This window comes from Hemicordylus capensis, chromosome 5 (genome assembly GCF_027244095.1).
Source record: "Hemicordylus capensis ecotype Gifberg chromosome 5, rHemCap1.1.pri, whole genome shotgun sequence".
NCBI lineage: Eukaryota > Metazoa > Chordata > Lepidosauria > Squamata > Cordylidae > Hemicordylus > Hemicordylus capensis.
In genome coordinates, this window is record NC_069661.1 from 212,865,339 (window position 1) to 212,879,267 (window position 13,929).

The 13,929-nt window shown below is 44.6% G+C and overlaps 1 protein-coding gene across 5 annotated transcripts in view; it reads left to right on the forward strand.

The window, feature by feature from the left end:
* Positions 1-13,929, forward strand: part of TCF20 (transcription factor 20) — a 288,990-nt gene that overhangs the window by 213,855 nt on the left and 61,206 nt on the right. For all 5 annotated transcript variants that reach the window (XM_053251694.1, XM_053251696.1, XM_053251698.1 and 2 more), the window contains one exon: positions 5,456-11,176. In XM_053251694.1, the coding sequence (XP_053107669.1) occupies positions 5,492-11,176 (5,685 nt within the window). In that variant the 5' untranslated portion in view covers positions 5,456-5,491. The remainder of the gene's footprint in view (positions 1-5,455; positions 11,177-13,929) is intronic.

Genomic DNA, 13,929 nt, shown 5'->3' on the forward strand with positions numbered 1-13,929 from the left:
CCAGCTTAACACTTAAAATAATACATTTATAGTTTACAAAATATTCTTATTGCAATTTATGTTTCAGTCAGGGTCCAAAAAGGTTGGCCTCCTAGCAGTCAGGGTCCCATACGTATAGAGCACAGATGGTATGACGTTATTGATTTGGAGAGACAAAGGGATGTGAAAGATTCATCAAGAGGTAGATTAGGACTGGTTCTTTGCCTTTCCAGAGTGTTTGAGTCAGTGAAACAAATGCCCCCTACCTCATGTCTTGATTTAAAATAAACCAATAGGATCACCAGAAGCCAGATAAAGTTGCCATCAATCTCACTGGCCAACATTTGGTAATCCCTGAGCAGGCCAAGCCTATGCATCTGCTGGTGCCTGAGATGGCTTGGTGTGGTGCTGCTGCCATCCAGCTTACACCATTCATGGTGTGCAAAATGTGTCATGGAGGAATTTCTCCTCTCCCTCCCACACAGGCTCTTCTCTTCCACCCTGCCCACACAGAACTTCCTCCTCCTCCTCTGGTCTTTCACACCCTGGACCTATTACCTCATCCTTCCTAGAACACAGTCCCTTCCCTCTGCCCCAACCCCCATCCCTCTTGCTCCTTTTCACAGTCTCTGGTCTCCCTGCTCTCTCTCTCTTTTGAAAAAGAACAGAAACATAAGAACATGAGAAAAGCCATGCTGTATCATGCCAAAGGCCAATCTAGTCCATCGTCCTGCTTCATTCAGTGGCCAGGCAGGTGCATCTGGGAAGCTTGCACTTTTCAAAAGGCAGGGATTGCCAAGAGATTAGTGGTAGCAGGGCAAGGGCACTCACTGGTGATCTGTCCCTAAACTAGATTAATGAAATAGGCTGCAATGCAGTCTTTACATTTGGAGATCTGATGTTTTTAAATAGTAATAAAGAGGGTACGTGGAAAGCTCTGAAGTATTTGGCAGTTGTAGACAGTGAAAATATGAAATACATAAATAACTTGTTTATATTTTCTCTTGAAGAATTAGATGACCTTTAATATCCTCTATGAATTGATTTGCATGTTATGCTACAAGCTAAAAATAAAATGGTTCACCTTGATTCTCTTGTAAATGACATTAAATTATTTTTTAAAGATCTGGTCATATATTTATTCAGTTGCATTGAATAATGCAAATATGTTGCATATTATTTTGTTCTTCAATAAATTCAACTTGTGGACCAGCTGTGCTAAACAATTGCAGTTAGAACATGAATAGAGTATCTTTAGCCACTGGACACAGTTGTAGGTTCTGCTCCTACATCTGCTGATTTGGGTATCGAATCTTGGTATAAAATGTTTGGTATCAGACATTTGATACCAAGATTGCTCTTAAGCCAAACATAAATAAACATTGTATTCTTAATCCACAGCTGCAACTAGGAGAGGAAGTTTATGCACATCTGATATTTCTAGACTAGTACTATAGCTGATATAAAGGAAAGGAAAGGTTGTGCCATTGAGTTGGTGTTGACTCCTTGTAACTACAGAGCCGTGTGGTTTTCTTGGTAGAATACAGGAGGGGTTTACCATTGCCATCTCCCGCGCAGTATGAGATGATGCCTTTCAGCACCTTCCTATATCGCAGCTGCTCAATATAGGAGTTTCCCATATTCTGGGAAACACACTAGTGGGGATTCGAACCAACAGCCTCCTGCTTTCCAGGCAGTTTACTTCCCTACTGTTATAGGTTAAGCCATATCAGGTGTATGGAGGATTTTAAAGCTCTAGCACATACCGTAGTAACCTTGTTCTTGGGAGGACTTGACTGGCCAAACCTGGCAAATGGAAGGATATCTGGCTATTCATCTGTTTAGCAGCATTGTAAGAACCTATTCAGTCCTAAAACATTGCTTTGACTACTGTAGTGAAAAACAGGTTCCTCATAGTTTTAGACAAAAGTGTTACGAGCTTGTTTTGCAATATCAGTATTACAGTGTCCAATGCATTTAAAGCCAAATACTCTGGACATTCCTATTCTCTCATCAGTAGCCTGGTTTCAGTTGCTGAGATGCAAAACTTGTCCATCTCTGCCTTATTTATTGCTGAAATTTTTCTCGGCCTCTCTTAAACTTAAACTCAGAAGTGGTCTGAGGCTGTTGGGATATAGCAATGCTTTTCTAAGGTGTCTCAAAGTTCCTTGAATGTTGTTCTTGCATCATAAGGGGACTTTCATTATAAGGAGACGTGCATCATAAGGGAAAGTGTACCAAATGTCGTACATAGCAAAGGGATTGAGTTGGCAAGGAAAGCACAGCTTCTGCTCCTATGTCATCTTTACCACAAAACATAGGATTGAGCTGTTGGTAGGCTGTTCTTTGCACAGTACAGTCTTGCTGTGGGAGCTGCTTTCCCATTGGTCCATTCCAGAGTATGGCTGTAACATTTAAAGGCCTACAACCATGTGGGTGGGGCTAATCAAAGAAATCTTTGTCTCCCCCAGAGTTGGTACCCACTAACAGTGCTGTGCTACTTCTATGAAAAGGACCCATGTGATCAGCTGCATCCATGTGATTGTGGGCTTTTAAGCATTATAGCTGCATTTTGGGAAGAATCTTCTTCCTTCCTTCCTTCCTTCCTTCCTAATGTACCCATTGCTAATCCCATGCATGGCAGTTCTTGCGAGAGTTTGCGAGCAGCTGCCTGGGGGACAGGGATGGGGAGAAAATGGCAGCAGCGACCAGCTGGCGGGGATGGAAAGCACCACCGGCGGGTGGGGAGGGAAAGCGCCTGGCCCGGCCGGAAAGCTCCCACAGCACAGCACAGCTGGCAGAGAGGAAAAGCACCGGCCACACTGGCTGGTGAGGGGAACCGCTGCTGGTGAGCAGGGAGAGAAAGGAAAGCCAAGCGCAGAATGGACTGGGGCTGAAGCGGGGGAGAAGGGTGGAGAATGGACAGGGGCTGAAGGGGGGGGGAATGGCAGGGAGAACTAGGGGCGCAGATGGTCTGCGCCGGATCAGCTAGTTCATAGAAAAATGACTTCTATAGGGGAACTGTAAAATGTACAGGGTATCTAGCTTTTCGATATTGCAATAGGAGCAAATGGTTTCTTGCACACTTACTGAATCTGCATCAATCGCTATTCATGTTGGTTGCTTAGGAGATGGGTAACACTGCTCAAAGCTGCTCCTGTAACCCACAGTGCAGTTTTATGACAAGTGTCTGCCTTCTACCACTTTAGGTGTATCAGCTTTGCCATTCCTACACTATGGGTATTTTTTCGCACCTGTATGATGATGTTTTAAGAACATAAGAACAGCCCTGCTAGATCAGGCCCAAGGCCCATCTAGTCCAGCATCCTGTTTCACACAGTTACCCACCAAGATGCCACTGGAAACCTACAGGCAGGAGTTGAGGGCATGCCCTCTCTCCTGCTGTTACTCCCCTGCAACTGGTATTCAGAGGCATCCTGCCTCTGAGGCTGGAGGTGGCCTATAGCCCAACTGGGAGCCGTTGATAGAAATCCATGAAGTTATCCAAACCCCTCTTAAAGCCATCCAGGCTTTTGGCTGTCACCACATCTTGTGGCAGATAATTCTACAAGTTGATTATGAAAAAGTACCTCTTTTTGTTGGTTCTAGATTTCCTGGCAGTCAATTTCATGGGATGACCCCTGGTTCTAGTGTTATGTGAGAGGGAGAAGAATTTCTCTATTCACTTTCTCCACACCATGCCTGATTTTATAGACCTCTATCATGTCTCCCCGCAGTCTTTATTCTAAACTAAATAGCCCAGGTGTTGTAGCCTTGCCTCATAAGAAAGGTGCTCTCAACCCCTGATCATCTTGGTTGTCCTCTTCTGCACCTTTTCCAGTTCTACAATGTCCTTTTTTAGATGTGGTGACCAGAATTGTATGCAGTACTCCAGGTGTGGCGTCACCATAGTTTTGTATAAGCGCATTATAATATTAGCAGTTTTATTTTCAGCCCCCTTCCTAATGATCCCTAGTATGGAATTGACCTTTTTCACAGCTGCTGCATTTTGTCATTCTTGTGTATACGAACTTGCACACAAGAGGTTTCTTACACTTACTTTTCTTGATAACTTCATATTGAGGATTCTCTCTCCTCAATAAATGAATCAGTCTCTTTCCATTGTACATGTAGACAGTGTTCCCTCTATCGGGGATTCCCATAGGTTGTTGACTACAATTCCCAGCATCCTCAGCTGCCATAACCTTTGGAGGATAATGGGAGTTGTAGTCAACAACCTCTGATAATCCCTGTTAGAGGAAACACTGTATGTAAACTACTTTTATTAGCAGTAGGCCCATAACATTTTAATTGTTCATTACATTCCTATTCTTTTTGTTGACTTAAATAAATCCAGCTTCTGTTTAATAAGTTATCCAAGCCAAGCTGCATCTACAGTCTGGGAACATAGGCATAATTCTAAACTTGAACTGAGAGCTTACAGAGTCACTGGGAAACATCATGAATGTGTTATATGGAGACATCCTGAGGCTGTATGTCTCAAATGAACCTGCTGGCTGAAATGGCAGCTAAATACAGAAAAATTTAATTAATTTTTCTTACTTTGATAGGTGCACAGTCTGTGTGAATAGTGCTTCTGTTCTGAGTACCTGAGCCCAGTACTCAGATTATGGGGTGGGGAAATGGTAGGGGTGTCCTTGGTGAAACATAGTCCCATCCCCTGACTTGCCGGATTTTAGCCAAATTGTACTTCCCCAATGCAGGCTTCTAAAAACAGTAACTCAGGGGTGGGGTGGGGGACAGTGTTCTCTCTAATTTTTTTTCATCTGTGTGTGGAATGAGATTTGTTCTGGGTGGGAATATCAAGGCAGTGTGTGCACACATGCAATCAGAATGGGACCTTCCTGATTCAACCTGAGTGGAATCTAAAATTAACTGAGCAGACGTTAAAAAAACTTGAGAGTGCAGGCAGGTGCACAGACCTTAGAAGGAACACTGGTGGGGTGGCATGGGGATCACAAATGCACTGCCTAGACTATTTTTCCTCAATCTGAAGTCAATCAGTCAGGTTGTTGTCACCAGCAGTTTTGCAGTTACCTCAGTTCAAGTGGCTTTGCTGTAGGAAGCTGTTGTGAACAATACAACACTGCTGTTTTGGGGGCAGGTTGCCTATCTGTCATAGCAGTTGCTCTGCATGAATATGTGAAAAACGTAGCTAGTAAAGCTCCCTCTTAATAAATCTTGTAAGATACATTAAAGCTGACATTCTGACTTATAGAGCAGAGATTTGTACCCTCAGTTTCCTGGGGTAGAAAAGATAATAGGCTAAGGAACTGATAAAAGTGAAGGGGCAACAAAGAGGATGTTCTAAATTAGAATTGCAGCTAAAAAGACCACATAGTTTGTGTGTGTGTGTATGTGTGTGTGTTTGTTTGTTTAAAATAGAAACCAGGTACGTGATTGGGAAATGTTAATTGTTTTGCTGATTTATTTTGTCTTCTTTTTTCTTCTTCAGGCGGGCTGTTGAGCTGTCAGTCTGCAGCTGAACAGCATGCAGTCCTTTCGGGAGCAAAGCAGTTACCACGGAAACCAGCAGAACTACCCACAGGAAGTGCATGGTGCATCCCGGTTAGAAGAATTTAGCACCCGCCAGCAGGTTCAGATGTTCCAGAGCTTTGGAGGAGGCGGAGGTGGCGGTGGCAGCAGTAGCAGCAGCAGTAGTGGGCGCCGTGGAGCCGCAGGAAACTCTGCATCAATGGCTGGCGAGAACTCTGGACATCAGAGCTATCAAGGTTTCCGAAAAGAATCAGGAGAATTCTACTATATGGCCTCTAGTAAGGATCCTGTGACAGGAGGACAGCAGCTCCCTCAGCGCAGGCCTTCTGGACCGGTGCAGAGCTATGGGCCACCCCAGGGGAGCAGCTTTGGGAGTCAGTATGGGAGTGAGGGTCATGTGAGCCAATTTCAAACACAGCACTCATCCCTTAGTGGGGTGACTCACTATCAGCAGGATTATACTGGTCCTTTTTCCCCTGGAAGTGCTCAGTACCAACAACAGACTTCCAGCCAGCAGCAGCAGCAACAGGTGCAGCAGATGAGGCAACAGCTCTTCCAGTCTCATCAGCCTTTGTCACAGGCATCCGGCCAGTCTGCATCCAGCACATCTCATTTGCAGCCAATGCAGCGCCCTTCAGCTTTGCCTTCATCTGCATCTGGCTATCAGCTGCGAGTGGGTCAGTATAGCCAACACTATCAGCCTCCTGCTTCTTCCTCTTCTTCGTTTCCTTCTCCTCAGCGTTTTGGCCAGTCTGGACAGAACTATGATGGTAGTTACAGTGTGAATGCTGGTTCACAGTATGAAGGACATGCCGTGGGATCAAGTGCACAAGCTTATGGGACTCAATCAAATTACAACTTTCAGACACAACCAATGAAGAACTTTGAGCAGACAAAGTTGCCCCAAGGGGGTCAGCAGGGACAGGCACAGCAGCAGCAGCAGCAGCCTCCTTCACAGCATGTCATGCAGTACTCAAATACTGCTACCAAGCTGTCTCTTCAAGGTCAAGTGGGGCAGTACAACCAAGCTGAGGTCCCTGTGAGATCACCCATGCAGTTCCATCAAAATTTCAGTCCTATATCTAATCCTTCTCCAGCTGCCTCTGTAGTTCAGTCTCCAAGCTGCAGCTCTACACCATCTCCCCTCATGCCAAGTGGTGAGAATCTTCAATGTGGACAAAGCAACATGCCAGTGGCCTCAAGAAACCGCATTTTACAGATGATGCCTCAGCTTAGTCCAACACCATCCATGATGCCAAGCCCCAATGCTCAGGGTGGAGGATTCAAGGGATTTGGGCTTGAAGGACTGCAGGAAAAAAGGCTTACAGATCCAGGACTAAGCAGCCTAAGTGCCCTAAGTAGTCAAGTGGCTAATCTTCCCAATACAGTCCAGCACATGTTACTCTCGGATGCTTTGGCACCTCAGAAGAAAAGCTCCAAAAGATCTTCATCATCTAAAAAAGCTGACAGTTGCACAAACTCAGAAGGCTCTTCCCAAGCAGAGGAGCAGCTCAAGTCTCCTCTGGCTGAGTCTATTGATGGTGGCTGCTCCAGTAGTTCAGAGGATCAAGGCGAGAGGGTGAGACAGTTGAGTGGTCAGAGCACCAGTTCTGACACCACATACAAGGGGGGTAACTTGGAGAGATCCCACTCTTCGCCAGCACAGGCATCTCAAAATGAGCCCTCAAAGCTCAGTACCAGCCCTGCAGTTGAGGAAGAAATGACCTCTCCTCCTGATGAAAAAGAGGCTGTGGTAGCTGTGGAGACCACCCCAAAGGTCAGTGAAAAGGCAGTTGGTGTGATAGTCTCACGGGAGGCTATGGCAGGGAGAGCAGAAAAGTCAAGCGGGCAGGATAAACCCCAACAAGATGATGTTCCTACAGGCACTCCAGCACCTCCTCCCAGTGGGATGAAAGAGACTGGTCATATGGGAATACAGCAAGAGTCGCAAGGAGGGAGTAAAGGGAACAAGAGTGGGGATAACAGTACTAACCATAATGGAGATGGAAACAATCAACTTGGCCATGCTGTCATTGGTTCCAGTTTTTCAGGAAGAACAGAGCCTTCTAAAAACCCTGGTAGTTTGAGGTATAGCTACAAAGACACCATAGGAGTTAGTATGCAGAGAAATGCCGGAAACTTCCCTCAGTATCCTCCTGGTCAAGATAAAGGGGATTTTCCAGGGCATAGTGAGCGAAAGGGCCGCAATGAGAAATTTCCCAGTCTGTTGCAGGAAGTCTTGCAGGGGTATCACCATAACCCTGACAGAAGATATTCAAGAAATGCACAGGATCATCATGGAATGACTGGAAGTCTGGAAGGTGCAATGCGACCTAATGTTCTCATCAATCAAGCCAATGAATTAAGCAACAGGGGCCTTTTAAACAAAAGCATAGGTTCTCTTCTGGAAAATCCACACTGGGGCCCATGGGATAGAAAGTCAAGTGGGACGACTTCTGATATGAAACAGATAAATCTGGCTGACTACCCCATGCCTAGAAAGTTTGAAATGGAATCCCAGTCTTTAGCTCATGAGGGGGGAGGACTCTCTGAAAGGAGATCAGTTATTTGTGATATATCTCCTTTGAGGCAGATTGCTAGAGACCCAGGGCCTCACCCTGTGGGGCACATGGGTACTGATGGCAGGAGTGGAAGGAGTGACCGTCTCACTCCTGGTTTAAGTCAGTCAGTCATCCTTCCTGGTGGCCTTGTGGCCATGGAAGCAAAGCTGAAGTCTCACAGTGGGCAGATTAAGGAAGAAGATTTTGAACAGTCCAAGACTTCTGTCAGCATGAACAATAAAAAATCAGGAGACCATTGTCATCTTGCCGGTTTTAAGCATGAGTCCTACCGAGGGAATGCTAGCCCTGGAGCTGCAGTACTTGATTCTGCATCGGACTACATGCTCCAACAGGATAGCCGATCATTGCCACTGAGACGGGGACCTGGAAGAATGGGAAGCAGCCGGGAGGGGATGAGGGGTAAGTCTCCCTCTCAATTTCATGATCTGGCAGACAAACTGAAGATGTCACCAGGTAGAAGCAGAGGTCCAGCATCAGATCTTCACCATATGAATCCACACATGGTGCTTTCTGACAGGGTCAACCGGGGTTCCTTGCATTCTCCTTTCCCCGCAAATTCTGAAAGCTCATCATTGGCTTCAGCATATCACACTAATGCTCGATCTCATGCTTTTGGTGATCCTAGCCAGGGGTTAAATTCCCAGTATCACTACAAACGGCAGTTATACCAACAGCAGCAGGAAGAATACAAAGATTGGAGTAGCAGTTCTGCCCAAGGGGTGATTGCAGCAGCACAACACAGGCAGGAGGCAGCAAGAAAGAGTCCACGGCAGCAGCAATTCTTGGACAGAGTAAGGAGTCCCTTGAAAAATGACAAAGACGGAATGATGTATCTCCATTCTGGTCCTTACCATGATGCTGGAAGCCAAGAAACCGGCCGTTGCTTGTTGGGGAGTGATGGAACTCTTCAAAATAAGTGTGCTGAGATGAAACATATGAACCAAAAAATTCCGCAACATGAGTCTGGGTGGGACCTCTCCCGGCAGGTGGCTCCTAGCAAGAACAGTAGCTCTCTGGGGGCAGCTGGTCAGAAGAGATTTGTTCCTCAAGACAGTGATGCACACAGGCGTGATGATGCTGGGGATGTACTTAAATCTGGTAATACCATGGTAAGGGTCCCTGGCCAAGAAGATCAATCTCCACAGAATCCTTTAATCATGAGGAGGAGAGTCCGCTCTTTCATTTCTCCTATTCCTAGCAAGAGGCAGTTGCAGGAAATGAAGCATAGTGGCACTGAAGACAAAGGACACTTGCATCCTTCATCAAAGGATGGCACTGACAAAGCATTCAACTCTTATGCCCACTCTTCCCAAAACCAAGATGTTGGCAAATCACTCCCAAAAGGAGACTCCTCTAGGAATCTTCCAAGTCCTGATCATAGAAATTACTCTGCTGTTTCCCTCACAAGCCCAGCTAAAACAAAAATTCTGCCTCCACGGAAAGGGCGTGGATTAAAATTGGAAGCCATTGTTCAAAAAATCACATCTCCCAATGTTAGGAGAACTGCTTCTTCACATTGTGCTGAAGCTGGTGCAGATGCAGTCACTCTTGATGACATTCTGTCCCTGAAGAGTGGCCCACCTGAGGGTGGGAATGTGGCCAATCATGGAATGGAGGCAGAAAATATAAAAGAAGAAATTGTGTTGGATCAAGAGAGCCAGGAATTGACTAGTGAAGTGTCTCTTACAATATCTTCTGAAGAATGGCATGGTGAAGGAGATGTAGTAAAGAAAGAGACATCAGAACTTTCCAGTGTAGGCAAGGAGTGCTCAGTGTCTACTGTGATCCCGGTGCCTTCACAGATATCTCTTGGCCAAGGAAGAACAGATGGTTCCCTAACTGCAGCAGGAACCTTAAGCTTTTCTGAATCAAAAACAGTTTCCCCGTCCAGTGTCTTGACTCCTGAACCTAATCCAAAGTCTGAAGAAAAAGATGGAGATGCAGTTATCATGACACCTAAGCCAGATCCTTTTCCTCCAAAGGGGTATTTTCCTTCAGGTAAGAAGAAGGGGAGGCCTATTGGTAGTGTCAACAAACAGAAGAAGCAGCAGCAGCAAAAGCAACAGCAGCAACAACAGCAACAACAACAACAGCAGCAACAACAGCAGCAACAGCAGCTGCTGCCACCACTTCCATCAGTACCGATAGCACTTCAGCCATCAGGAGAACCTAAGCCTAAGAGACAGCGAAGAGAGAGGAGGAAAACTGCAGCACAACCACGAAAACGGAAACCAAGACGAGCTGCTCCAATTGTGGAGCCTCAGGAACCAGAGATTAAATTAAAATATGCTACCCAGTCTCTTGATAAATCTGATACTAAGAATAAGTCCTTCTTTCCTTACATTCATGTGGTCAACAAGTGTGAGATAGGTGCTGTGTGCACAATAATTAATGCAGAAGAAGAGGAGCAGAATAAGCTGGTGAGGGGCCGGAAAGGACTGAGGTCATCGACACCACCTCCCAGCAACACTGAGAGCAAAGTGCTGCCTACTTCCTCTTTCATGCTACAGGGCCCTGTAGTAACAGAATCCTCTGTCATGGGCCACCTGGTCTGCTGCCTGTGTGGTAAGTGGGCCAGCTACCGCAACATGGGTGACCTCTTTGGACCTTTCTATCCCCAGGATTATGCAGCCACGCTGCCCAAGAATCCTCCTCCCAAGAGGGCCACAGAAATGCAGAATAAGGTCAAGGTACGGCATAAAAGTGCTTCTAATGGTTCCAAGACAGACACAGAGGAGGAGGAAGAGCAGCAGCAGCAACAAAAGGAGCAGAGAAGCCTGGCTGCCCACCCTCGCTTTAAGAGACGGCATCGCTCTGAGGACTGTGCTGGGGCCTCTCGGTCACTTTCGAGGGGTGCTGCTTGCAAAAAAGCAACCATTGAGGGTGGCAATGTTGGCGAAAAGGCTCCTTCGGACTCTAAACCCTCTGTGTCCACTTCTGACGGTGGTCCTGAGTTGGAGTTACAAATTCCTGAACTACCTCTTGACAGCAATGAATTTTGGGTCCATGAGGGCTGTATTCTCTGGGCCAATGGGATTTACCTGGTCTGTGGCAGGCTCTATGGGCTGCAGGAAGCTGTGGAAATAGCTAAAGAGATGGTGAGTACCACAAATAAATAATGCTGTCTTATTTTGCTACTATCTTAATGGTGTTTCTCAGGTTCTACTTTTGGTCCCTTTACCATGTCTTAAGCATGAAGTGTCATTGTAATTGTGTGCATTAGTAATGAACTATATGTTGAGAGCAAATCTGTTTACATGACACCGAGATTATTTTGTATTGAGGCTGCAGAATCACCTTGTGGATTTTCAGCAAAGGAAGCTGGTTCCCATTAGGAAAACTGGTGACTTGTGAAAAACCAGGTACTATCATTGCTTTTAAATGATGTAAAATCAACAAAAATAAAGGATGAGTTGCTGGCAAATAAGATGAATTGCAGCAGTACAGAGCTATCTCCCTTCTCTTCATTACTTCTTAGGCCCCCAGTACTTTCTTCTCTTTTCTCTCACTGTGAAAGAATTGTGTTTCATAAGGAAACAGCTTCCTTATTCTGTAGGGAAAGTAATGTCTGATACAGGAATTGGAGTGAGAGGTGTACCTGCCACGAGACTTTTTTAGGCAGTGGAAAGACTTAGCTGAACTCAGTTCTATTTTACCCTGCTGCCTGAGGATAACCTTCTGGCTCAAACAATCTGATATTTAATTTTAGATACCTTGTACGTATTTCTGTATAAATGTTTTGTCTTCCCAGCACCAACTGTGGGGTTTTTATTTTATTTCTTCATGGTTTTCAGATTGTACAAAAAGAAACATAATTTAGTTCTAAGCAACAGAAGATGGTGAATGCAATGGATCATTAGGGAAATCTGGTCCTGGTTCGGTTTAGTCAGTGTAGTTGATGCAAGTCATCTTCTCATAAAAGATACAGATGGAATAATTGAATTTGGCTCTAAACCTGTGCTCTAAATATAAATAAAATGCTTTTGAGATTACTGGTATACTATTATGTTTGAAATTTAAAAACAGCTTGGTTCCAATCACCAGTACTGTGATTTTAAATAGAGAGTCACTCTATTTAAAAACAAAACATAACTAGCTTGCAAATCTCTCTACTAACTTGCATACAGTCTCTCTTGGGACCTGTCTGCTTTCCAGTTCTATGTCTAGCCAAGTTCTGGGGTGGGAGGGGAAGGGATTGGGAATGACAAGACTGGAGTGAGGACTCTGCAATCTTGATAATAGGATAGTGGAGAGAATTATGCAGGAAGATCTGATAATCTTCTATAACCAATTGTTGGCTATGAAGGGGAGGCTGAAATATATTTTTCTACACATTTTTGCAGAATCTAGTTACCTGCTGAAGAGTGTAGTCCTGTACACACTTACTTGGGAGTAAGTTCAATTGAACTTATTAGGGTTTATTTCTTAATAGACTTATCTAGGATAAGATGGACCGATGGTCTGTCTTGGTAGAAGGCAGCTTTCTGTGTTCCTATCTTCCTTCGATTGCATTGTATAAGAGGTGTTTTAAAACAGAGATTGGTACTACAGACCTGTCTCTCAAGTCCAGTATTGCTAGAACTGAGGATGTGAATACTCCCATCCACAGGGATCCACAAATATAGGTGTAGCTCAGCTCACTAGGCAGCAATTACTTGTGCTTTTCCACCCATTCCCTCTCTTCCCTCTGATCCTTTTCTGACACACAGGCAGAGGACTCAGAAGAGAAGTGGATCTTCTGTCACTTGCATTGGGATATGGAGATGGTAAGAAACAGTGGGAGCCCTCTCCAGGAAGGATTCCTGCTGTTTCTTATCTTCTCAAAAATGGCAGTGGAGATCTGTGTGGTGCTGCGAGTTGTACTCGCCAGAAAACTGGGGGCACTCGCTGCTGGTGAGCTGGCAAGAGGATTTGTAGATGCCTGCTCATCTGCATTCATATCAGGAGACCTATCTTTCCAGTTCAGTAATGCCAAGCTGAGCACATATCATATGTGCAGTGTGAATGCACAACTGTGTGGGTTGCGTGCACAGGGGCCTGTCTTTTGGTCTATATGTATGGATATACCTTGCTTGATTGGGATAGTTAGGTTTTTATCATTTTGCATTAAATTTATGTTCTAGCAAATATTTTTAAATTTTTATTTAATTGTATTTAATATATTTATACACCGCACAAAACCTACACCTCTGGGTGGTGTACAGCAAAAACAATACAAATTAAACAAAATTAAAATGATTAAAACAGTAAAATAATTTAAAGCCCAACATTAAAAATATTAAAACTATAAATCTAATTAAAAGCCTGGGCAAACAAATAATGTCTTCAGTGCCTTTTAAAAAGTTTCCAGAGATGGGGAGGCTCTTATTTCAACAGGGAGCACATTCCAAAGCCCAGGGCAGCAACAAAGGCCTGTTCCCAAGTAGCCACCAGAATGTGGCAGCGACAGATAAACCTCTCCAGATGATCTCAACATGTGATGGGGCTCATGACTAAGAAGACGTTCTCTTAAATATGGCTTTCTTTTTGTTTACAGGTATTCTGGAAATGATTCAAGTTAATTTTGAACAAATTACATGAATAATTATAAGACTATAAGTGCATACACAAATGTGTAGGTTGTGTTCCTATTAAAAGTTTAGTGCTGAAACTATTGCTGGATGTGCTCTTACTGCTGTAGGGTTCACATTTGACCAGTGATAGCTCAATGTTAAATTAATGCTGGAAGATGTAGCAGTAGTTTGCCATTTACCCTGGGATGCTTGAAAATTTAAACGATTAGGGGAAAGAATGTAACTAGTTTTGTCTGCTTGGATAGAAGTAGCTGGTGTCTTTTGCAAAATTAAGGCAA